Below are 23,916 nucleotides of genomic sequence, written 5' to 3'. Positions count from 1 at the left end.
TTAAAACACTATGCGACTAAAAACGTTATGTCAATAAGCAAAAGCTTATTGATAAACTAATATGACTTGGTTTCAGTTTAAAGAAAGGACCAGACATGAGAGACAAGATCTCAGCACCTACCTTTGTGTCACTTCCTGGTGTGTCTATAGAGTGCATCCCAACTTTGATAGAGAACATAAAGTTTCCCAAAAGATATTATAAATAAGCCAGAGCCGAATGTCGAAGCATACGAGTATATAACCCTTCCAGGATTTCCTGGAAGGTATATGCAAATTGTGTTTAGGATTAGACAAAACGTGTGGATGTTAAGAGATGACATCTAGACGAAACATTCATCATGGAATATGCTATAAATCATAATCTCAGATAAAACTAAAATGCTTAGGTTTAAACATGAACTTAACGTTCATCATATTTCATTACAGTCAACAAAAAGTAATATTTAGCACAATTAATTCTAAAATCCAATAACAAATGAAAATATGACGTTTTGCTAATTGTTTATAGTTTCAAATATAGATACAACATTCTATGAAACAGCTAAATCCACAGCTTATACGTTTTCTTTTTTTAAGAGATAAAAATATATATTCAGTTAAGATTACAATAGTATTTATACGGGTGGTTGCAAAAGTGATTTTAACTTAGGAAAACCAACTTGTATTTTTTAATGCATTATCCGCTAAGTTTCAGTAGAATATACTATTAGGAGTTTCGAAAATAAAATATATATGCAATAAGATTCCAACAGTTGAAATGATCGATATCTATTACATTTAACGAAAGCATGTGTTCAGAACCAGTTTTATCAAGTTAACAAAAATTTAGCAAACAATATAACAGACTAGCGGTGTAATGGTCCCTTTCACCGTCGTTACATGACTTTAAATTGATATGTCTGAAATTGAAGCGTTGCGGAAAGAACATTTAAACCAGATGTTTATATTAGCTGTAGGGTTGTCTCTTTCATCTTTGTTAGGCAACCTTTACATGGATAGAGCTGAGACTGAATCATTACGTAATGTAAAGTTTAAACCAAATGTTTAAGTAGGATATGGTACGGATGCACTACAAAAGTAGTTAAGTTTTCTGTTTTTTCGATGTATTGTTTTTTGCTTGTTTTTGAATTTCTCATAAAGCTACTCGAGGGCTATCTGCGCTAGCCGTCCCTAATTTAGCAGTGTAAGACAAGAGGGAAGGCAGCTAGTCATCACCACCCACCGCCAACTCTTGGGCTACTCTTTTACCAACGAATAGTGGGATTGGCCGTCACTTTATAACGCCCTCACGGGTGAAAGGGCGAGCATGTTTGGAGTGACGGTGATATATGTATAATGTATTTTTGGTTTTGGGAATTGCTCCCAAAGTAACGTCTAAACACGTAGAGTTTGTAGAACCATACACAGTTTTGATAAATATATTTAAATGAGTAGATAAAAAAACGTTACGTTTTAATCATTTATTTAGTTTTATCTTCATACAGAAGTGATAATCATTCATACTCATAAAGCTAATTATATTTATTTTTATTGTAATTTTTTGTTTGAATAGCACTTGTCCAATTTTAAACAACTTCGATTTTAATGCTGTACCATATTAATGTAAATTTAACATGCAAATAAATAATGCCACAACTGTAAGATTTTGCATTATCCGGTTTTATAAAGGTGTTATGAGAAACGCAGTATTAGAAAATGCGTTAATTTAAAAAAAAACATTTACTAAAAACATTCGCTTAAATAAGACGTTTCAGAAAATGTTATTAGGAGTAAATAGTTGTGTTTTATTGTTTGCAGTAATTCACTTACTGTGACACGTAACGTGATTAAATGTTTAGGGATATTAATTAGCATTCTCAATATTTTTCGTCTGAGGTGCATTTAAGCCATATCATTAATATTTACTTCATCGAACGTGCAATGTCTCGTTGAAAGAGCACCGAACTAGAATTTAGATGTAAGTGATGAAAACGGTGAAAGCAAGAATGTCGATAAAAAGAAATCCACTCATCACTACGAATGAACAAAGGAGTGAAAAAAATATTTTGCTAATTGGTATTGTTAAGTGGATTCCTTTATTATGGACATTCTTCTGCTTTTCCATTTTATTAATTCCATCTGAGTGCTAGTTCGATATAAGATATATTTTAAACAAGACACGTGTAAATTTAAGCTAAAAGACCATTTTTATTCCGTGAAAACCAACATAACGGAAAATTGAAGCTCCTACTTTAACCAATCTGTAGATTAAATGAAAATACGTCCTTCACGAAGTAATGTAATCAGCTCGTGCTCCTCAATCCTTTCAGATAAGGTGGTTTGGTAATGGAAGTGCTGTTTGGCGCGGAATAGTTTCAGTGCAATTTTCAAGTATTTACTTATCTCCAATTAAGCAGAAGAGGATATTCAGGAAAGATAGGAAGCTAGGTAGCAGCGGTAGTGCACCTGGGTCTGTGATTGTAAACTCGCTCGAAGAAAATGTTGAAATAGATAAAGAGTATATATATGTGTGTGTGTCTAATATAAACATAGCATTAAAAGGTTCTTTGCAAAATCCATTGTAAATCACACTCATCACCTTAAAGTAATTATATGCATTTATATGTATATATTATTATGCCAAAGACAGAAATATATTATTAGTAAATATGGGTGAAGAACTGTATGGATAGTTTGTGATAACATAAAACGAGACCCACTTTTTTCAGCTTTTTCTTTACCTAATGCCAATTATTTTTCTCGTAAAAAACTAATGTATTCGTATTTGTAAACCAACAACTTACACACACACACACCTTTCATTTTTGGGAATGGACTACTGATTAAAAGGCTGGGCTGCAGTTCTTAAGATCCAATGTTCGAATTGCAGCAGAAGACGTTCTATGTTTTCAGCTATGGAAGTTTTATAAAAGTAACAGACAATTTCACTATTCGTTTAAGAGTATCCAAACAGATGGCGAGTGAGGCTGGCTGGTTGATCTCCATCCAAACAGCAATTTTAAATTAGGGAAGTTTATGGCTAATCATTGGGGTTTCTTAGCCTGACTGTTTAACTTATTTGTAGCATACGGTGCAAACCATGTTGTAAAGCAAAAGCTATACACCGTATTTCTTCAAGCAATAAATATCGCAGGTTGCTCAAACAAAACAGAAAATAAGAAAAAAATGTAATTAACTGACTTTCAGCTTTCGCTTTTAAATTGAACTAGCTGTTTTATTTGTTTGTTGTTAAGTACAAAGTTACACAACAGGTTATTTGTGCATTTTCTATTGCGGGTTATCGAAGCCCGATGTTTAGTGTTAAAGCCCTCAGACTTACAGCATACGCCGCTGCTAATATGTATCTGACGATAGATGTATTAGTTATACCACTAATTACCTTTGTAAAATTTAGTATTTGATTCCTTATAAGTCGTAATTTGATTAAGCATTGCATTAATACTGAAAACAAAACACAACATATAGTAAATTATACGTAAATTCTGTAATTTATATGAATGTGCTTTTGTAGCTTTTATGAAGGTATTTTCCATGCTAAGTATATACTCTTCGAACATATAGAATGTTCATTCATCTGTTACCAATAGAAACACTTAATTTCTAATAAGTGAAGGAAGTGAAAGGATCCATACTTAAAACATTGCTATAATTTCCGTGTATCATGTTTTGTCTTTATTTTTAGACAAAACCATAGATGTTTAATCATCGAAGGGGGTAAGAGATGTTTGTTGAATTTCTAGCAAAGCTATATATAACAGTCTGTAATGGATTTACTGTTACACATTTATTATAATACCTACGTTTGTTTCAGTTTGATGCATGTGATATATTTATTGTTGGATATGTATTGCGTAAGTCCCACCTGTTCTGTAAATTTGTAGAATATTCTCAAGAGCAAGAATCAACAACATATTGTTTTCGAAAACACTAGACTGTCTTTGAACATTCTTGAATCTCCCTTTAAAATATATAAAGAGACTCGCCAAGAGAAATATATAGAATATTATTGGTCACTACACACACTAAACTACAAGCCTCTCAAGTTATAATTGTGATTAACTCATACCAATCGGAAAACTACACATATTTGACCAGGAACATTTATAGATTTTAAAATTACATACTTTTAACTTCAGTTAATTTATTTCAAACGTTAGTATTTCTACCAGGACATTAAATATCTTCATCAGTAAAAAGTCAGCTTGTAAGCGGTGTGAGGCCAGTCAAGAAAAGACAGCTAGATAACTTAAGCAAGGTGAAACGATATCAACTAAAAATTAATTTGCTCGTCATGGACTTAGAACATCGACAAAATATTCAATTCTAGAAAACTCGGTATAGTTTATAATTTTGTAAATGTCTCCTATATATTTGTAATAACCTTTATTATAAATTGTATTGTTGTTTGTATATTAAAATATATAGGTGTTATATAAAAAATAATGTATATCAGCCTGTTGGTAAATATCATAAATGTTATACACATCGAAATTAAATTAACTTTTGAAATAAAACTAAATTTCCGACCATTTGTAATAGTAATAAGTAACATAATAAATCAGAGACTTGTACGAAATAAATAATAATAAGGTAACAAGTCCCAGATTTTTAAGTGATAGACAACAAGGGAAAAGTAGCTAGTTAACACCAACACCTGTATAATGTTGGACTAGTATACTTAGACCAAATATTGGAATTAAATCATCACCTTTATGAGTAATTCTTGGCCTCAAAATGCGAAACGCATTTTTTTCTTTCGGTAAGAAGGCGTGAACCACAGATTCTCGGATCCACGACATGGCTCGCTAACCATTGGGCCTCAACCGGTACGAATATTGAGGTTAAAAGACGTTTGTTTGTTTTTTGAATTTCGCGCAAAAATACATAAGAACTATTTGCGCTAGCCGTCCCTAATTTAGCAGAGTAAGACTAGAGGGAAGGCAGCTAGTCATCGCCATCCACTGTCAACTCTTGGGCTACTCTTTTACCAACGAATAGTGTGACTGACCGACACATTATAACGCCGCCACGGCTGAAAGGGCGAGCATGTTTGATGCGACGGGGATTCGAACCCGCGACCCTCAAATTACGAGTGGAACGCCTTAACCCAGCTAGCCATGCCGGACCTTTGAAAAACGTTATGTGACCTTTCGAATAAAAGCCAATCTGAAGTGGAAGTACTTATAAATTGTATTTCAAATACATTTTATATATAAATATTCACCAGGAAAAGCATTGTGTTTGTTACTATATAGGTTATATGGAATTATTTAGTATAGTTTCTCGTTGAATAATATTAGTTGGATCTTTTATAATACTCTGCTTTTGTACATTGCACACATTCATATTAACAAAACCTTAATTTTTTCATTTCGAACTGTGTATGCCAGGTTGTCACTTTAAGAAAATTGATATAATTTAATTATTTTTGTCACGGAAACAAATTTAGGAACTTTTACACAACACAAACGTAGCGCGTCCTTTACGGGCTTTTTGCAATATATTTACACATACTGTGAACCGGTGACAATGAGCTTTATATGTAGTATTATTAGCTATATAGTTTGAAATTGCGTACAAAACATTACCTTTTAACAAAAAATAAATTAAGACTCTTGAAATTCAAATTTGTTAATAATATAACCAAAATTTCCATAAATACTTAATTAATTTGTTGCTACTTCACACAGTATAATTTTACAGAAATAAGTAATTAATATTACGTTTATTTATATAATTTTCTGAATACAACGAAGTATGCGATTTGGTGGTTATAGTTTTGTAAATATTTTGATTCTGCCTCTCTCATTATTCTGCTATTTACATGCTAAGTCTAATGATATTTGTGGGAATAGCACGAGAAACTTGGACTAAGATGAAACGCAGCTGTTGGAAAACCAAAGTAATACTTACATTAAATTCATAGACACTTGGCTGCATATGTCAATTGTTTACTCCACACCTAAATGGATTAATACTTACATTACAAACATTAAATTCATAGACACTTGGCTGCATATGTCAATTGTTTACTCCACACCTAAATGGATTAATACTTATATTACAAACATTAAATTCATAGACACTTGGCTGCATATGTCAATTGTTTACTCCACACCTAAATGGATTAATACTTATATTACAAACATTAAATTCATAGACACTTGGTTGTATATGTCGATTGTTTACTCCACACCTAAATGGATCTTCATTCAGTCTTTGCAACTTTATTTTTAGTATTTTTTAACTATTCTTTTTCCCTGTCTAATCTTTCTGGTACTTTATTGTATCTTATATTCGTCATGCGCATACAAATTTTATTATAATACGCCATTGCTCGTTTTTTGAATCTTTGTGGTATTTCTCCTCTTCGTCATTATGTGTGGCCTGTTTGTTCATTAGCCTATGGCGAGCTCTAACCTAAAGTTTTTATTTTTGTCAGTTTCATTCCTGGGATAAATGCCCCTCCGTGTCTCACTTCTATACATTCCCACCCCATGAAATCTAGTTACATGTAAAACAATCATCATGGGATTACTGAAAACAGTTACATTCTTTTAAAAATAGGTCATAGCAAGGCAACTAAAAAGATTTAAGTTATTACATTTGTCAAATAATTTTGTGAACAATATATAAATATATATAAAGTGAAATTAAATAATTGCACCTAAATAAAGCTAAATGAATAAATAAAATCATGAGAAAGGACTGCATTAAAAACAGCAAATCCTAACCTCTGATTAATTATATTATAACCATAATTTTTAAACTATATACAAAACACATTAATATGAAACAAAATACGCTGCGTATTTTTAAAAAGTATCCTAGGGTACAAACTAAAACATGGGATTATAAAATGTATCCTAGGTCTTTTTTATTTATCTATTTTTTATCTTTTTATGTTTATCTTATTATTGTTTACTTTAGAGAGCAGTCATCTCCCCACAACTGTCTGCAGGCAGTAAAGAGCGATATAGTTATGGACGTTATGGGCTTGAGCACTCACATCTTGCTCTCTTAATTTCTAATTTTCTTATGTGAGACTAGCAAATTGGAGGTTAAGACTGATAGACAGTGTATCCCCACCACAACGTGGGTCCTACTTCCGAAGTCATCTCCAAAACTTAGTGTACATTTTATAATCTGACGATGTAGTTTTTACCCTGGAATCCTTTTAAAAAATATTCAGCGTGTTTTGTTTCATGTTAATGCGTTTTGTTCATGGCTTAACATTTTTTTTGGTTATAATATACATTCATATATATATCCATTGTGGTGAAAGATTCTTTGACGACCGGCCCGGCATGGCCAGGTGTTTAGGGCGTTCGACTCGTAATCCGAGAGTTGCGGCTTCAAATCTCCGTTACACCAAAACATGCTCGCCCTTTCAGCCATGGGGGCGCTATAATGTTATGGTCAATCCCACTATTCGTTGATAAATGAGTAGCCCAAGACTTAGAGGTGGGTGCTGATGAGTATCTGCCTTCCCTCTAATTATGCACTGCTAAATTAAAGACGGATAGTGCTGATAGTCCTCATGTAGCTTTGCGAGGAATAAGAAACAAACAAACATTTTTGATGACCTGACGATTTAGGTGTTCGTGAAAGAATTCGTAAGAAACACAAGTAGGCGTTATTAAAAACTTACCTGTTTTATAAAATGAAACGTCTAACGGAGATAAACGAGATTATATTGATGTCATATATAGTTATATATATATAATGTAAAATGAGAAAAACTTTAAATATTGTAGCTAATATATGCGTGAAGTTCCCAAAATTGTGACACTTTCTAATTATTTTCGCAAGTTTTTCAGTGTATCTAGAACATGTTATTTTTTCAGTTATACAGCATTCGTCACGTTATTATATACTTTTGTAGGAGTCTTTGCACGAATTATTAAACACAGGAAATAGCTCCATTTTACTTTATTTCATGTCTTACGGTTGTATAAGCTACTTTGTGAAACTTTTAGTATGACAAATAAAAACTAATTTCTACTGCAATCGATTTTCTATGAAATACATTATCAATTTTAAACCTATCATTTAAAAGAATCTAATACTGTTTTGCTAAAGGAAACATTTTTATTTTTCTATTATTAATGTAATCTTTTGTTAGAGTAAAGCCCTTCTTACATTTTCTAGCTTTTTCATTTGGTTATTTAGCCATGTACTATACTGCTATTGGATGTTGCTGGACTGACGTATCGATTACGTAGCTAAGGTTGCTATGTAGTTGAAGGCTACACTGTCATAATCACAGAGATTCTCCAACTTGTAAGCTTGAACACATGCACAACTTCACTAGTTCTGGCAAACTGAAATTCAAATAACAATAAAAACTGAGGCACGAGAGGGTAGCATGATCTGTATGTTCATGGTGAAAACTAAACTTATTTCATCAGCCTAAGCAAATACTAAGTCCTCAATAAAATAAATCATAAGAAGCAAAACTATTGTAGACTTTCGTGTCATACCGAACAAATTTCATCAAATTTCAGCAAAATGTTATCTAAAAGGGTACATAGGTCATTTTGGGTGACCAGAAGCTTCGAGAAACTAGATATATTTTTCATTGTGTTCTGTTGGGTCACTTTCTATCAAGTTGACGCAATTCATGGTAAGTGAATACTTTTATTTCTACTTATAATTGTTCAGTGAACTTTAAAATACTAGCTTTAAATCAAGTCAAGTGTACACGTTTAATTCCGCGAAGAATTGTTACAAACGTCTTATGTAAATATAAAATTCAATGTTAACATACTGGGATAGGTGGAAAAATTGAAGCCATTTTAACAATTTTGCACATAGCCAATTATCAATAATTAGGTACAAAATACTTTAGTTTATAGTGCCTTCTTTCTCGATCGATTCACCAATTTATTTAAGTAGTCATGTCTCATTGTTTGCTTGTCTAGTTACCAAGTTATCTGCGACTTTGTACTGTTGTTTTCATTCCTTTGGTCTGTTTATTTAGCAATCTCTTAATTGCTTCATCATTTATCGTTGTACATCTCAGCTAATCCATCTTCCATTTTTTGTGTGTTTCTTTCTTACCTTAATTTATGTACTTTACTTCTTAGCACATAGTTTCCTTTCTAAAACGTTTTGGTACATAAAAAAATACACTCAACGTTACAGCTTCAAGCGTGAATTCTCCAGAGACATTAAACAAAATATCTTGTACAATCTCCTTGAAACCCTGAGAAAGCTGTTGTTCCATTGATTTTTTTAAAGCAAAGTTTGGTACAAATAGAACATATATATATATACATACTTCTGCACAAACTGGCGCTATTTCTCTAACTACTGCATTTTTTTATCACATATTTCATAGCACTATCGTATGAACGTTCATCATTTCTAATGCAGCTCGTTGCCTAGCAACACAAACACCACCTTTTGACATACAAGCTTGCATGGCAGTTTTCTAAACCAAGAAAAATGTCATTCCGAACAGATTATCATCGTACTATGTATATAAATAGTATATAAATCATTTGTATATAACGACATCATGGATTAGAAATAACTAATTATGCGCATCAATAAACAAAACGAATTATTGCGCATGTGAACGTACTCTACACAATAATTTGGAATACGGGTCATGTTGTACTACATTAGCAAAAAATTTTTCTGTACGTGAGATTGTAATATATGTGTAATGTCGTTAATTTGAAATCTGTAATCTTTATTAATTCGTATTCAACAGGAACTATTCAGTATTAACTTCTAATTACAGTAAGCTATTTACGTAGATCAAGAATAAACGTTACCCAGTAACGACTACATTTAATCAAGTCACACTGTTTTCACGTTTTAACTTATAAAGATTAGAAAGTTTAGTTTCGTTAATTGGGTATTCTCGCTGCTACCCATTTTTTAAAGCAGTAAACCCAATAATATCTCACAAGATTCAGTCAGATTAAGAGACTTAGTTTAGCCCTAATTCAATATACTAAGCTATCCATGACAAAATTAAAGAAATAATTGAGTATATCTCACTTAAGTAAATATTAAAAGCATAATCGAATATCCCTAATTTAAGATACGTATTTTAAAGACTATTACGTATTTATTATAATTCTCTTTTTATATTATTAATGCAAATGTTATACACTTTTAATATAAATAACTAAAAAAAAATTAAGGTTGAAATGCTTGTTGTTTTCTAAAATTATTATTTTATTTTATTACGTAATAAAAATGTAATAAAAGGCGTATTACAGGGCATTTCTATTTTCAAATGTTCGAAGACATTATCTAAAAATCGAAATAATTTAGAAGAATGTTATGCAACTGAGACTTTTTATAAAAATAAAAACGAAATTTTATCAGCAGGTTAAACATTTACTTTGTTTTAAATTACAACAATTCGAAATTTGTACTAAACAGAACGCAGAAAAACGTAGTGACATCCCGGATATAGTCCATGTACATATATGAGTACCAGTAAACTATGGGTGATGTACTACCAGTAGCTTCGTCCCAATAAATCATCTAGGGACTTCGTTAACCAAAGTCTAAGGAAAGTGTGTTTTATATGGTGCGCATGGCAATCCTAGGTCTGATTAACACACAACAATCACATGGTGCGCATGGCAATCCTAGGTCTGATTAACACACAACAATCACATGGTGCGCATGGCAATCCTAGGTCTGATTAACACACAACAATCACATGGTGCGCATGGCAATCCTAGGTCTGATTAACACGCAACAATCACATGGTGCGCATGGCAATACTAGATTTGATTAACACACAATAATTACATAGTGCGCATAGCAATACTACGTCTGATTAACACACAACAAGCAATTTGATTAAACACCAATTTGGTCAGTCGGTAAATGAATGTATAAGCTACGTAGTTAAAGTATCTTCGAATCATGGTATTCTGTTATTTCCTTAAAATTTGGCTCTGCACAAATCTGTTATCTGTTTCCTCAATGCACGATATGAATTATTTGCACATTCAAGATTGGAACAAATAATACATTGGGAGGGAAGCAGTAAGTCCATTATACAAAATATCAAATTACAAAGAATTTATAGGGCTATGCAGGAGATTAATGATTTAGGATCAGAGCACAAAATATTAAAATGGACAACATCAAAAGTTTTAGAAGTTGTTTCATTCATATTTATTTTCAAGAGGCAACTAGGATATCACTAGCCTAGAAATTTGCAAAGAAAACCGAATAGATATTATTTCAATTTATTTGTTAAAAGAGAAAAGGACATTCTTTAGTGCAGTCGCTATCAGATCTTTTTTACATCAAACTAGTGAAAGTGAAGGTTGGATGCAGTAACAGCAGATGAGAGTCAGTAAATACTTGAATGTTATTGTGAGTGCCAAACATGATAACTAGTTGTTGACAGCTGTGTCCGTATCGCGACAGATATTGGGTTCAGTGAATTCTCAGGGACGTTACACACAAGACAACAATAAATAAAACGTACATTTCGTTGGAAGAAAAAAAACTATAATATTTATCAAAATAATTATTATATCGCACCATGATGCCGTTATTGTAATAATTTTGATATTGTGGAAGTTCTATGTTTTTTATTAGTATATGACTAGTGTTATTTAAACAACATAGTCTCAGTCTTAGAAAACAAAATTTTAGAAGAGAGCTTCATATATACCCACTAAGAATGAAATACTAATGTTTAATTCATACAAATATAACCATTCGAATTGCCACCCCAGTGGCCCAGCGGTATATCTGTGGACTTACAACGCTAACATCCGGGTTTCGATACCCGTGGTGGGCAGAGCACAGATAACCCATGGTGTAGCTTTATGCTTAATTCAAAACAACAACAACCATCCGAATTCCATAAATGCTGACATAATTAAATACTATTATTATATGTTATTTGTATCACAATAGTTTGTTTTTATTATTTTTTGTGACTTTGAGTACTGTAATTGCCTTAGGTCAGTTTACCTAGACTTCCTATAGCATCAAATTGAAACACCTATCATATCGATACTGTACTGGATTTGTCTTGGTACAGTGTATATACAATTCTGTAACATGTTTTCTTCGAATGTAGTTGTTATTCTACAAAGGATCCAGTCTAAAATAGGTGACAATACCAGCGAAATATAAAAGTCAACGCAACGTTTAGGTTCATCCTAAAGTTTTTCTATTAAATTGACATGTGGTAATTGTTCTAGGTAAGAATGTGAAACAATTTCGGTCACTACGAGCTGGGCTAACTATAACTTTATCATCTTGAAAAAAATCTTTGCTCATCAAGTTGGAAATACATCAGTATAGGGTTAACTCCGTCAGTAACAACGTTTAGATACACTCTGTGTTTTATTGCCTTTATAAAGAAACCACGTCACTTCCAAGAACACCGCATTACATCATATCTAGCAGCTTGCTTTGTCGAAACAATAGAAATAGGGTCAAGTGCCGAATTTAATTTTCTCCATACCTACGTAAAACTATCAGTATAAAAAAGAATAAATGCATCTTATAAAGCCCCATGACATATTTAATGCACACATAAGTAATACACACACATGTATATATACAATTTTCCCTCACGTTCCATCGCAAAATTATAATTTTTATGTAACTAACTTCTAAGCGCACTTGTATTTTATTGTGCTATTGTGAGGTGCACTTGAAATCAACAGGTAAGTTTCAAGACCAAATTAGATAAAAGTATCTATTTTTTTTAATTTCTTACTATTTCAGTTTTTACATTTATAAAACGAGAATACATATAATCGACCTTAATAACGTTTCAGATTTACAAATGTTCGTTATAATAGTAGTTTTAAATCTAGAATTTTAAAGTTATCAATATTTTTTTATATATATTCTCAATAAACAATTTATTCATTGGCTTTCGCACAAACTGTAATGTATATGTAAAAAAGCTGATTTTCAAAATTATAGTTCAATAGTTCCACACGAAACTGTATTTGCCTTGACAAATCTTGTTACATGAAATGCCTCAATTTGCTAAAGAATACTATTCATAATGATAAAGGTGCTTCCTTTCTAAAATATTTTAGAAATTAAAAATTTCATCAGTCTCACATTGCTAGAAAGTCATGTTTCTATCATGATAGGCAATCAGGTAAAATTAAAGATGATGTTAACCAGAATGACCAATTAAATGTCAAAGTAACTTTTCTATTGCCACTACATTATTTTGCTGGACAGCTGATTAACGACAGCAACTCATGCAAGATAGCATGGGTATACTTACGTACTCTTCTGCTATTGTCTGGTTGTTATAGTAGGTTGACAGAATAAATGGCAAAGAGAGATAAAACTGTTGGTAATGTCTTTATTACAGCAACTGAAACTTAACATTGCTGAGCCAAGTGGTTCAAAAATAACATTCCAACACAAGCTTGGCACTGTTACAAGTTAAATATAACTTGAACTAAATAAAGTAACATTGTGCCTAGTTAACTTATAACATAATAGTTGCATTATCGTAAGCCATACAAATTCTGCAATCAAATTACATCTGTATAAAATAGATTCTGAGAAAATATCCAATATTATCCACAATCTGCGAAACTTAGAAATAGATCAGATTTGCAAATCATAATACTAATGCTGATAATTCCTCATTTAAAACTTCTGAACACTAAAAGTATATCACATTTCTTTTATTCTGAAATGATCTAATAATTGTAAACTCACTTTATTCAGGCCAAGTAAAAATAAATCAGCAAATATTTCAATTACGCTTCTTTGAACAAATTATTTAAAAACTATTAGTAAAAACAATGTTTTTTCTTCAATTTTATGTAGAAACCATTACAATCCTCACCTAATTCAGCGCAAAAAATTATTTACAAATATTTAAGTCTCGAAATAAAACATATTTTACCACAGTTAAGTGAGGACCGGACACGTTGCGCTGTATTTTGATGTAATCCAAGCTTCTTAATCCAGGTTTTACTAAATATTTATAGACTTATATATTCTGATAAAGATTTTATATTGCTTAAAATTGTGCTCTTTGTATGTTTACTCATGTGTATAATTGTTTTTGTGAATTTCGCGCAAAGCTACTCAAGGGCTATCTGCACTAGCCGTCCGTAATTTAGCAGTGTAAGTCTAGAGGAAAGGCAGCTAGTCATCACCACCCACCGCCAACTCTTGAGCTACTCTTTTGCCAACGAATAGTGGGATTAACCGTCACTTTATAACGCCCTCACGGCTGAAAAGGCGAGCATGTTTGATGCGACGGGGATTCGAACCCGAGACCCTCAGATTTCGAGTCGAACGCCTTAACCCACTTGGTCATGCCGGGCCTATATGTGTATAATACAATATACAGGAACAAGTTTATATATGATGTAATATATACACAAAACAACTTATCACATATTAAACAATTTTACATTTTAGATAATACATAGAAAATTGATAGCTATTTATATACAATAACTGACATCATACATCATAGTAAAGTACTAACATAACAGCTCTCACTACGTCATTATCTGTTAATTAGGTGACAATCCAATTCGAACGATGATTTGACAAATCACACAGTCACAAGCCAATTGTGAAAATGGGCCATTCAACCGTAATTCACATAACTTGTATCTCCATTCTTGCTGTCAACTTTAGTACATACCAGTACATTTAGAGACCAATGTATAGGGAGAAGATTAAAACATGTTTACTGTTACAAGTGACAACTAAAATCACTTCTCATCTTGCCTACTGTAGTACTACCACTTAAAGGTTAAGGAACACTTGCAGTTGACATTACGAGAAGACGACTCAAATTAAATTGAAGTGCTCACCTGAAAACAATATAGAATGAGTAAACCTAAAGCTACTGCAATATGTAAAACAAACTCCTACATATGTGAACGGAAGACGTTTTAGGTGGTTTCTCATTCAAGCCTTTGCCAATATTCACTATATATTATCACCTGAGTGCTTGGAAACCAAGAATTGCACAGAACTGCACATGATTGTATTCAAATTTTCAGCACAAAGTATCAATGTAATAGTGTTGTTCTAATAATAATTAAAATTCCAGCTGTGATGGCCTTATAAATCACACATAATCTGCGTAGAAGAATGCCCACAGAGCCAGATCCATACTATAAATTTGAACATAAGAAATAGCCCACGCATTGGTTTCAGAATTCCTAACCAAACATAAATGTTTTCATTTGTCTAAACGTTAACTAACGTCAACTCACTGGTTGTAACTGAAAGTTAAAAATAAAGTTTGCAAATACTGTACAGCTGAAGTGCACTCGATGATTTGGAAAAACATTTTAGTGCATGGTTCACTCAAATAGTGAATTTTTTTATCATAAAAGTAGTAGAAGTACTCTTTGAAAACACTGCAGCTGTAGTTACTTATTTCTATATCACGTAGTATTGACATTCAGCAATGGTCAATAGTCGCCTTATATTGCATGACTGTGACATCTACCACAGTCTCATTATCACTAATATCTGTAATCAGCTTGAATAAAAACACCTTACCTAAGAAAAGCCAATAGTGAAGTCTCTAACACTACAAGTTTAATTAAATACTAACGGAATATAGACTGTTAATAAGGTTTAATTATAACAAACAATAGTGTAACCATCTTGCAGAAGGTGGTCATAAAATGTTGACGATGTAATATGAAGCACAGAAATATGCAGATTTATCTTTCAGTTACGAAAATCACGAATACTCCAATTTTTCCTCCACAAAACAAAGAAATTAAAGATGTGAATAAAAACGCATATTTCATTGTCTTTAATTCCAATCCTACCTTCTCTACCCACTTAAACGTCATTTTAGATTTTCAGCCAATGGCAGACTAGAGCACGTGGCCAAACACTCATTACAATCCTGCTAATGTAAGCTTTCTAAATCACACAATAATGACAAGTGAATTGCGGAGGTTCGATGGCGTGACATTCATACAACTCATCTAAATTACTTGACGTAGCCTTAGATCTATTTGCATTGTCAATTGTAACTTAACAATAGGGACACACCAGGTCAAACTTATTCATATATACAATATAGTATAATAAAATTTATATATTCACTCTCCTGAAAAATGCTTTTAACATGGACACATTCACAGTTACTACTAAAAATAATGAAGTACTCTTTGATTTTCGAATCACATCATTCTTCGATATTTATTCTGTGCCAGAGCTGGCTGCATTTCTGCTATTCCAAAGAAGCTTGTACACAGATTGTTTTGTCAAAAATGCATCTATGTGCTGATGTCTGACTGTTGCTCAAAAAACACATCATCACTTGTTATATTAAGATTACCTGTACAACCTTTCGACATTAGCATTAGCATGTTTGGCATTTCCACAAATGGTCTTATATGAAGTGCAACAAATGCACCAGTAATTAAAATGCTACCTTTAATGATTCATATTTCATTTTTCATGCTAGTGATTATTCTAGATGGAAGTCTAATAGCTCTATGTTCATTATTCACTTTACCACTGATATAAAATGAGCACTTTGGGAGATGTCTGTTTGAACAGACGATAGTTTGAATTTAAACAGACGATAGTTTGTTTTAGTGTCAATTTCAATGCTACAGCAGACTCTAGCAACACAATAGAGTGGGCTTGTAGTGCCCTCAGAAACACGACTTGTTTATTTAGAAGTAGTGCAACATGAAGTCTATATGTACTCATGCAACGCTCTTATTTTAAATTGTTATCTGTACCAAAGCACTTTGGATATATTAAACATCCGAGTTGCTCGAAAATATTCGATTTTCCTTCGTTCAAGCGAAGGGCGAAGGAAGATTGTATATTTTCGAACACCTCGAATGTTTAACAGTTTGATTATTTAATCAAAAATTGCTGAGCATCAGATTATTTTTATCTAAATTCCTACCATAGTTTGGATTTAGCAGCAGCACTACCTACTAGAAACTTGGACTTGTATTTGTGTATCTTTAACAGTCATATATCAAGTAACATCCAGTTGTAGATGAGCTTATATTGCTATATGGTCCTTAGACACAATTAAAATGTTTCACTCAGCTAGGATCATAATCATAACTAATCCAGGCTCTACTAGTTTAAAGTAGCTGGAGCCTTATAGCCATTGCTGTCAAGTGTGTCTCCTGTAGCAACTTTGTCAATGTGGTTATTTAAATGGTTCTGCTACAAAAATGTCTTCAGCTAAAAACAATATATCCATGACACTTCTTTGATGCTGCATAGATTTCGGTGACATCTTTGGTGAACTTACATATGGGAATCTCTTTAAGATAGGTTAGTTAGTTTCTGATATAACTATCACTTAGAACCCACATAAATGAGGTTGCAAAGAGGTGGGAGTCGTGGACTTCTAATTTATGAACCTTAAACTTAACCCTGTGATAACTGAAGCTTCCCAAAGGCCATACTTAAAGGATAAAATAATTATGATAATATATTTCTCACTCTTCATGTTGCTTCTCTTTCAACTGTTTTACAGCATTGAATGCTGAAATATGCAATGTCAGAATCATCCATTGTATTGCTTCTCCCTTTCTCAAGTTCTTCCAGAGAATTACTATCCTAAAATACTTGAATAAAGTCTAAGTGCTTTTTATGATTTATTTAAATGTTCCTGAGTAAATGTGCTTTACTCGAACACCATTGGACTGAAGCAATAAGTACAAAGGCCCACATTCATCCCTTAGTACCAAATAATAAATGATAATGAGATTAAAGACAACGGCTAATTAAGGAACCAAAAGGCTTGAGCATTTAAGTTAATAAATAAACCTCTCTTTGATATAGTAGAGTTACGTGCCACAGTTATAAACACTTCATTTTTGCTCTACTTTATCATAATATATCGTCTAGCATCTTAAACAGCCTACATTTTTTTCTTCAGAAAGAGCTTTTATGTCTTATTTGCTTCTTCAACTGATGGCAAGAGCCTCTCATGTCACCTCTTGAACACCAACAATACTATTCAGCAATAAATTCTGTCATGTTAGTAATGGTAAGCTTAGAATCTCATCCAGGAATTATTCCACTTGTTTTCAGGATAATCAAATGATTCAATATTGGACATCATCATTCTTATTCATTTCTCTGTATCAAAACATGGCCAGGTGGGTTAAAGCGTTCGACTCGTAATATGAAGGTCGCGGGTTCGAGTCCCAGTCGCACCAAACATGCTCAATCTTTCAGCCTTGGGGGCATTATAATGTTACGGTCAATCACACTATTAGTTGGTTAAAGAGTAGTCCGAGAGTTGGCGGTGGCTGGTGATGACTAGCTGCTTTCCCTCTAGTCTTACACTGCTAAATTAGGGACATCTAGAGCAGATAGCGCTTGAGAAGCTTTGCGCGAAATTGAATCAAAACAAAACAAAGTGTATCAAAAGCAAATATAAAACACAAGGCCACTAACAAAGCAAAATATATAAACATTATAAAACCTCTGCAACTGTTGTATAAAATTCTTAAAATGTAATTTTCAGCAAGAACTAATTACACTTCAAAATATATTCAGTTCCAAGTTCTGGTTTGGTCTTCGGATTTACAACCCTAAAATCAGCGGTTCTATTCCTCTCAGTAGACACAGCAGATAGCCCGTTTTTGTTGTTCTATAAGAAAAAACACACATACTACGAACTTATATGGTTCTGTATTATAATAAAAAAATATATGATTTTAAAATCCATGTATTTTATTACTGTATCGTTTCTGCTTTTCTTTAATTTCAGGAACCTAACATATTATAATAACGTATAATTAAAGGGAAACTAGTAAAGGAGAATTAAGGTTATATTGTGTGTGGGTGTGTTTTTTGTATAGTAAAGCCACGCAGAGCTATCTGCTCTGACCACCGAGGGGAATCGAACCCCTGATTTTAGCGTTGTAAATCCGAAGACATACCGCTGTACTAGCGGGGGACTAATGTTACATTAAAAAGTAAATTATAGAACTTAAAGTTAAAATGGAAATAATTGAACTAATGATATATAAGTATGGGGTATAAACTACTATCCATTCAATTCAATGATAGCATCCAACAAATGTTTCGTTTTTACCAAGGGCTGCGACATATATAGGATTATGGTTCAACACTAGGAAAATTTTATGAAATCTTTACACTGATTAACATGATTGGATTTCGGATCAACATGTCCCAACATCTAGTCAAGTGGATTTACAGTAAAAATGTTTGAAAAATAATTTTGTCAGATGGGCTGTCTGCTTCAACGGTTTATTAGTATCAGAAATGATGATTTATGGTTATATAATACAGGTACATGCATAAATACATAGGCACGATAAGAGACTGTTAGTCGTGGCGTTCAATCGAGATGAAAAAGCGATTTTATGTCATTAATCTTTTAGTTCATTAGCGCTCTTCACTGTATGTCGCAAGTGAAGATTCTTTAGTCAGAGAACATTCGCGGAAGAAGGAATATATATTTGGATTCAGACTGATTTACTTTTCCCGTATTAAGAAATAACTTTATCGACGTTAAAATCGTCAAAATGTGATCATTCCGCCTATAATACCTTAAATGTCCTTACCTTTAGTAAAGTTTTAGCTCCTTCTGTATATAAACAGATATTCTTACTGTTAAATGTTTGGATAAACTATCAAACTATAACAATTGATTGCATATTTTAAACCTGCTTTACATTCTATCAGTTGCCAAATTTTATAATTTTATGAATTACATTAGCTCTGTTGTAAGCATAATGAATATAAATAGCAGTTACACATTAACTGTCGACATAATTAAAGTTATACAGATCTGAGTTACAAACTGTCACCTTCCGTAAGTTAAATATTTTCTGCGTATTAACTTTTCGATATTAATAAAGTTACGTATTTTCACCTGTTAACTATCAAATTAGTAAAGTTATATGTTCATCAATATTAACAGGCAATATTAATAAGGTTATACAGATCGGATTTATTAACTGTCAATTTCTGCAAGTCACATATTTTCTGCGTATTGGCTGTAAGCTTCTGTGAAATTACGCATGTCTGATTTATAAGCTGTCGATTTCAATAGCTGCTCTTCCTGATGTGCCAAGAATGGTTAATTGGTTAACATAACTGACTGTTAATTGGAACGTTCATGGTTTAGGGTCCGTTGCAGCAGACAGGCGCTTTACACTGAATAGTTGTAAGTAAGTTATAACCATGGTGATACTGTTTTGTTTTGAATTTTGCATAAAGTTACACGAATGTTATATACGCTAGCATTCCCTGAATTAGTAATAGTAGTCTAGAGGAAAGGCAGACAGTAAGAATAACCTGAAACAAATTCTTGGGCTACTCTTTTTTTTTCAACCAATAGTGGGATTGACATTCACAGTACAACACTCCACAGCTGAAAGAGGACGGCATTTAAACCAATAATCCTCATATTGCCATTGGAGCTCCCTAACAACCAAGCTATACCACGCCTAAGTATTGACGAAAAGTCTCACTACTCTGTCAGACAAGAGTAGCTGAAGAGTTGGCGGTGTGGGCTTTTGATAGTATCAAGATACAGTTGCTTCGTATCTAGTCTATAAGTTTAAAACTAGAAAAGGTTGTGCTCAAATAACCATTTGTGTAGCTTTTCTTGAAAATTCTGTAAATGGTCAAATAGTGGTTTGGTTTGATTTGAATTTAGCGCAAAGTTACACGAGGGCTATCTGCGCTAGCCGTCCCTAATTTAACATTGTAAGACTAGGGGAAAGGCCGCTAGTCATCAACACCTACCGCCACCTCTTGGGCTACTCTTTTACTAACGAATATTGGGAATGACCGTTGAATTATAACACCCTCACAACTGAATGGGTGAGCATGCTTGGTGTGACGGAGATTCGAACCCGCGACCCTCAGATTACGAGTCGAGTGTCTTAACCATCTGGTTATGCCGGGTCATGATAGTGAATATTGACAATTGTAATCTTATTTAATTTTTGCTGGTAATCAGTAACTAATATCTCGTGTTATTTTTTTACTTTTACTGGTGATCGGTAACTAATTCCTGGTGTTATGTTTTACTTTTACTGTTGACCGGTAATTGATTTATGGTGTTATTGTTTTAGTTTTGCTGGTGACCGGTAACTGGTTTATGGTGTTATTGTTTTACTTTTACTGGTGATCGGTAACTGATTTTTGGTGTTTTTGTTTTACTTTTCCCAGTGATAGGTAATTAGTACCTAGTGTTATTGTTTTAGTTTTGCTGGTGATCGGTAACTGATTTCTGGTGTTATTGTTTTAATTTCACTGGTGATCGGTTACTGGATTATATTCATGGCTACCTTTACTTTTGCTTTGACTGCGGGCTATTAACAGTTACAATAGGTTGGTTTAATAGCGTCACTCTCTATGTGACTTGATGGTAACTTGAAACACACATGTTAGGAGCTATTATTTTGCTTCATCTGAGTTTTTCTGTGATGAAGTATGTTTACTTGAAGTGTCCTTTCCCAATGGACCGCCCAACGGTGTCTCATCGATAATCTTGAGGGACTATATAGAAAAAATATTCATAGTGAGAACAGCGGAGATAGCCTATTTTGTAGCCTAAATACAAACTAGTACACAAATCCAATCTACCTGTTTAATTATTATGAAATTCATGCTATTTGCTAACTATTTCTCAACATCAAGATCACAAAAGCCAGTACACAATTCAAAACAGAAATGCACAGAAAAATTAGCCACACTGGATTAAACATTCCCTGGGAACTCAGCACATGAAACAAAACAAAAACTCAACATATTAAGAACCCAAATAAACACAGCCACAAAGCTATGTTCACCTCATAAAATTAATGATGAAATCAATAAAATAAAACAACAATTTATCAACATCACAAATTTCCTCCAAAAACCGTTGAGAAAACTATACACACCTACAACAAGATCAACAACAAACAAACATCAATAAATCCCAAGAAACAATAAACTACAAAACCTTACACTGCTGCATACTATATGTTCCCGATATGAACAAAAAATAACCAACATTTGGAAAAAAAATCAACTTCTAACAAAACACAACATTCCAGTTAATACCAAATGTATTCAAAAATGAGGGACAAAACTAAGGTCTATACTATGTAAAAACTACACTGACAAACACAGCACCAACATTATTTATAAAATACAATGTGATAATTGCCATGATTTCTACATTGAAGAAACAAGCAGAAAAATGGAAACCAACTTCAAATAACAAAAAAAAACACCTTTACACGTTTTTGAACGCTACAAAGCAAATAGACAGAACGTAAACATAGAAAACATCCACATATTAAGTAGGAAAACAAACATAAATAAACGTAAAATTAAAGAAGCCCTATTTGTACAACAACCAAAATTAAACCAATAAAGAAACACTTTTACACCTATAATAATCACTAACCTAACATATACTGCAACGCCCCCTACAATCCCTTACCAGTTTACATTCTCGTCCCTAAGACTTGTGCCCGGCAACGGTCATTTGCAAACTCTCTTTGTTAACCTGAAGATGACCTAAGAATGTCGAAACACTTTTCTCTGTTTTAATAAAAGTTTTAACACTCATACCAGCCGTCTTGAGAAACATTTTTACTACTAATAACACTTGACAACAATTTATAAAATGTTTGTGAATAAATTTTGATGGCGTAGGTTTGTGTAGACTTGAAATATTACGTATGTTCTGCTCATAATTATACAACTGATGTCAGATATGTTACTTTTTGATTTTTATCTGTTTAAAATATTGAATAGATTTATTTTCCTTTCATAAAGACATCCGTACTTCTCAGTTTTATTTTACTGTCAAGTAATATATTTTTTAAATTTATATTGAAATACATCTGGTAAAAGACAAATGACGTGACAGAGACCAGTCTTTTAACTCTAACTGGTTCTCGAAAAATGACTGCCTTGTCGCTTTTCTCACAAGCCCTGACTTAACAGCTTGATAAGCTGTATTCAGAAGATTGTCTTTGAAGCTAAATCTACACGTTTGAAAATGACACATCAGGCTTATTATGGGTTTCATCAGTTTCTGTTGGATTACTCTTATTTTGATAGATACGATGCTGGTTTTCTACATCTGTTCACGTAGACTTCAATGGTTAATAATGCTTAGGAATTGTAAAACAATCCGATAAGCAGTTGATGCACTAACTCGATAAATATAGGGAAAAAATATAGAAATCGCTTCAGGTTTGAACGAAACTGAGGAGCAAAACTTAAGCTACGTTCCTACGACGTAATTTTTTTCACTTACTTGAATTCAAAGTACAAAGTGAATTTTAATCGATAAATTTCTGTTTTTATGTATGTGATAAATACTGTTTTTATATATTTAAGTGCCACACACGCAAACGAAATGTGTTTATAAGTGCATTCCAATACAAATTTTTTTGCAGGATAATAATACAATAGAGTCTTTATTGAAGAAAAGCCAATTAGCTACGAATATTCAAACATTATATACTGATACTGTCTTAACCAGTTTATTGTTTTGTTTGCTTGTGCTTGTTTTCCTGTTAACATTTTTTTGAGTTTGTTTTTGAATTCCGCGCAAAGCTACAAGAGTGCTATCTGCACTAGCTGTCCGTACTTTAGCAGTGTAAGATTAGAGGGAAGGCAGTTAGTCATCACCACCTACCGCCAACTCTTGGGCTTCTCTTTCACCAACAGATAGTGGGATTAACCTTCATATTATAACGCCCCAATGTTGAAAGGGCGAGCATGTTTTATGCGACAGGGATTCGAACCCATGATTCTCAGATTACGAGTCGAGCGCGTTAACCACCTGGCCATGCCGGACCTGCGGCTTAAGTAACGTCACACGTTTTCTATTTATTAAATGCGAGATTCACAGAAGTTACATAAGTTATGAAAAATAACTGATGACTGTAATGAAGTTACATAAGTTAGGTT

At 32.9% G+C, this 23,916-nt stretch overlaps 1 protein-coding gene and 1 long non-coding RNA gene across 5 annotated transcripts in view; one reads left to right on the top strand and one right to left on the bottom strand.

Moving 5' to 3' along the window:
- LOC143226357 (uncharacterized) overlaps window positions 1-13,352 on the bottom strand; it is a 70,207-nt gene extending 56,855 nt beyond the window's left edge. Inside the window, exons 1-3 of one of the 2 annotated variants that reach the window (XR_013014562.1) lie at window positions 13,253-13,346; window positions 5,914-5,962; window positions 122-256 (exon numbers count right to left, since the gene is read on the bottom strand). This is a non-coding gene — a long non-coding RNA (uncharacterized LOC143226357). Of the gene's footprint in view, window positions 1-121; window positions 257-5,913; window positions 5,963-13,252 lie in introns of both variants that reach the window. The other variant, XR_013014559.1, reaches the window with a different exon arrangement.
- LOC143226347 (locomotion-related protein Hikaru genki-like) overlaps window positions 1-23,916 on the top strand; it is a 62,577-nt gene that overhangs the window by 2,309 nt on the left and 36,352 nt on the right. The window contains exon 1 of one of the 3 annotated variants that reach the window (XM_076457208.1): window positions 8,253-8,626. The exons of 1 other annotated variant lie outside the window; for it this stretch is intronic. In XM_076457208.1, coding sequence (XP_076313323.1) covers window positions 8,512-8,626 — 115 coding nt within the window. In that variant the 5' untranslated portion in view covers window positions 8,253-8,511. Of the gene's footprint in view, window positions 1-8,252; window positions 8,627-23,916 lie in introns of those variants that run through there. One more of the 3 variants, XM_076457199.1, reaches the window with a different exon arrangement.

The sequence above is a fragment of the Tachypleus tridentatus genome, chromosome 1, assembly GCF_004210375.1.
Source record: "Tachypleus tridentatus isolate NWPU-2018 chromosome 1, ASM421037v1, whole genome shotgun sequence".
In the NCBI taxonomy this organism is placed as follows: domain Eukaryota; kingdom Metazoa; phylum Arthropoda; class Merostomata; order Xiphosura; family Limulidae; genus Tachypleus; species Tachypleus tridentatus.
Note: the sequence above shows the minus strand (reverse complement) of the source record. Positions and strands in the feature narration are given on the sequence as shown.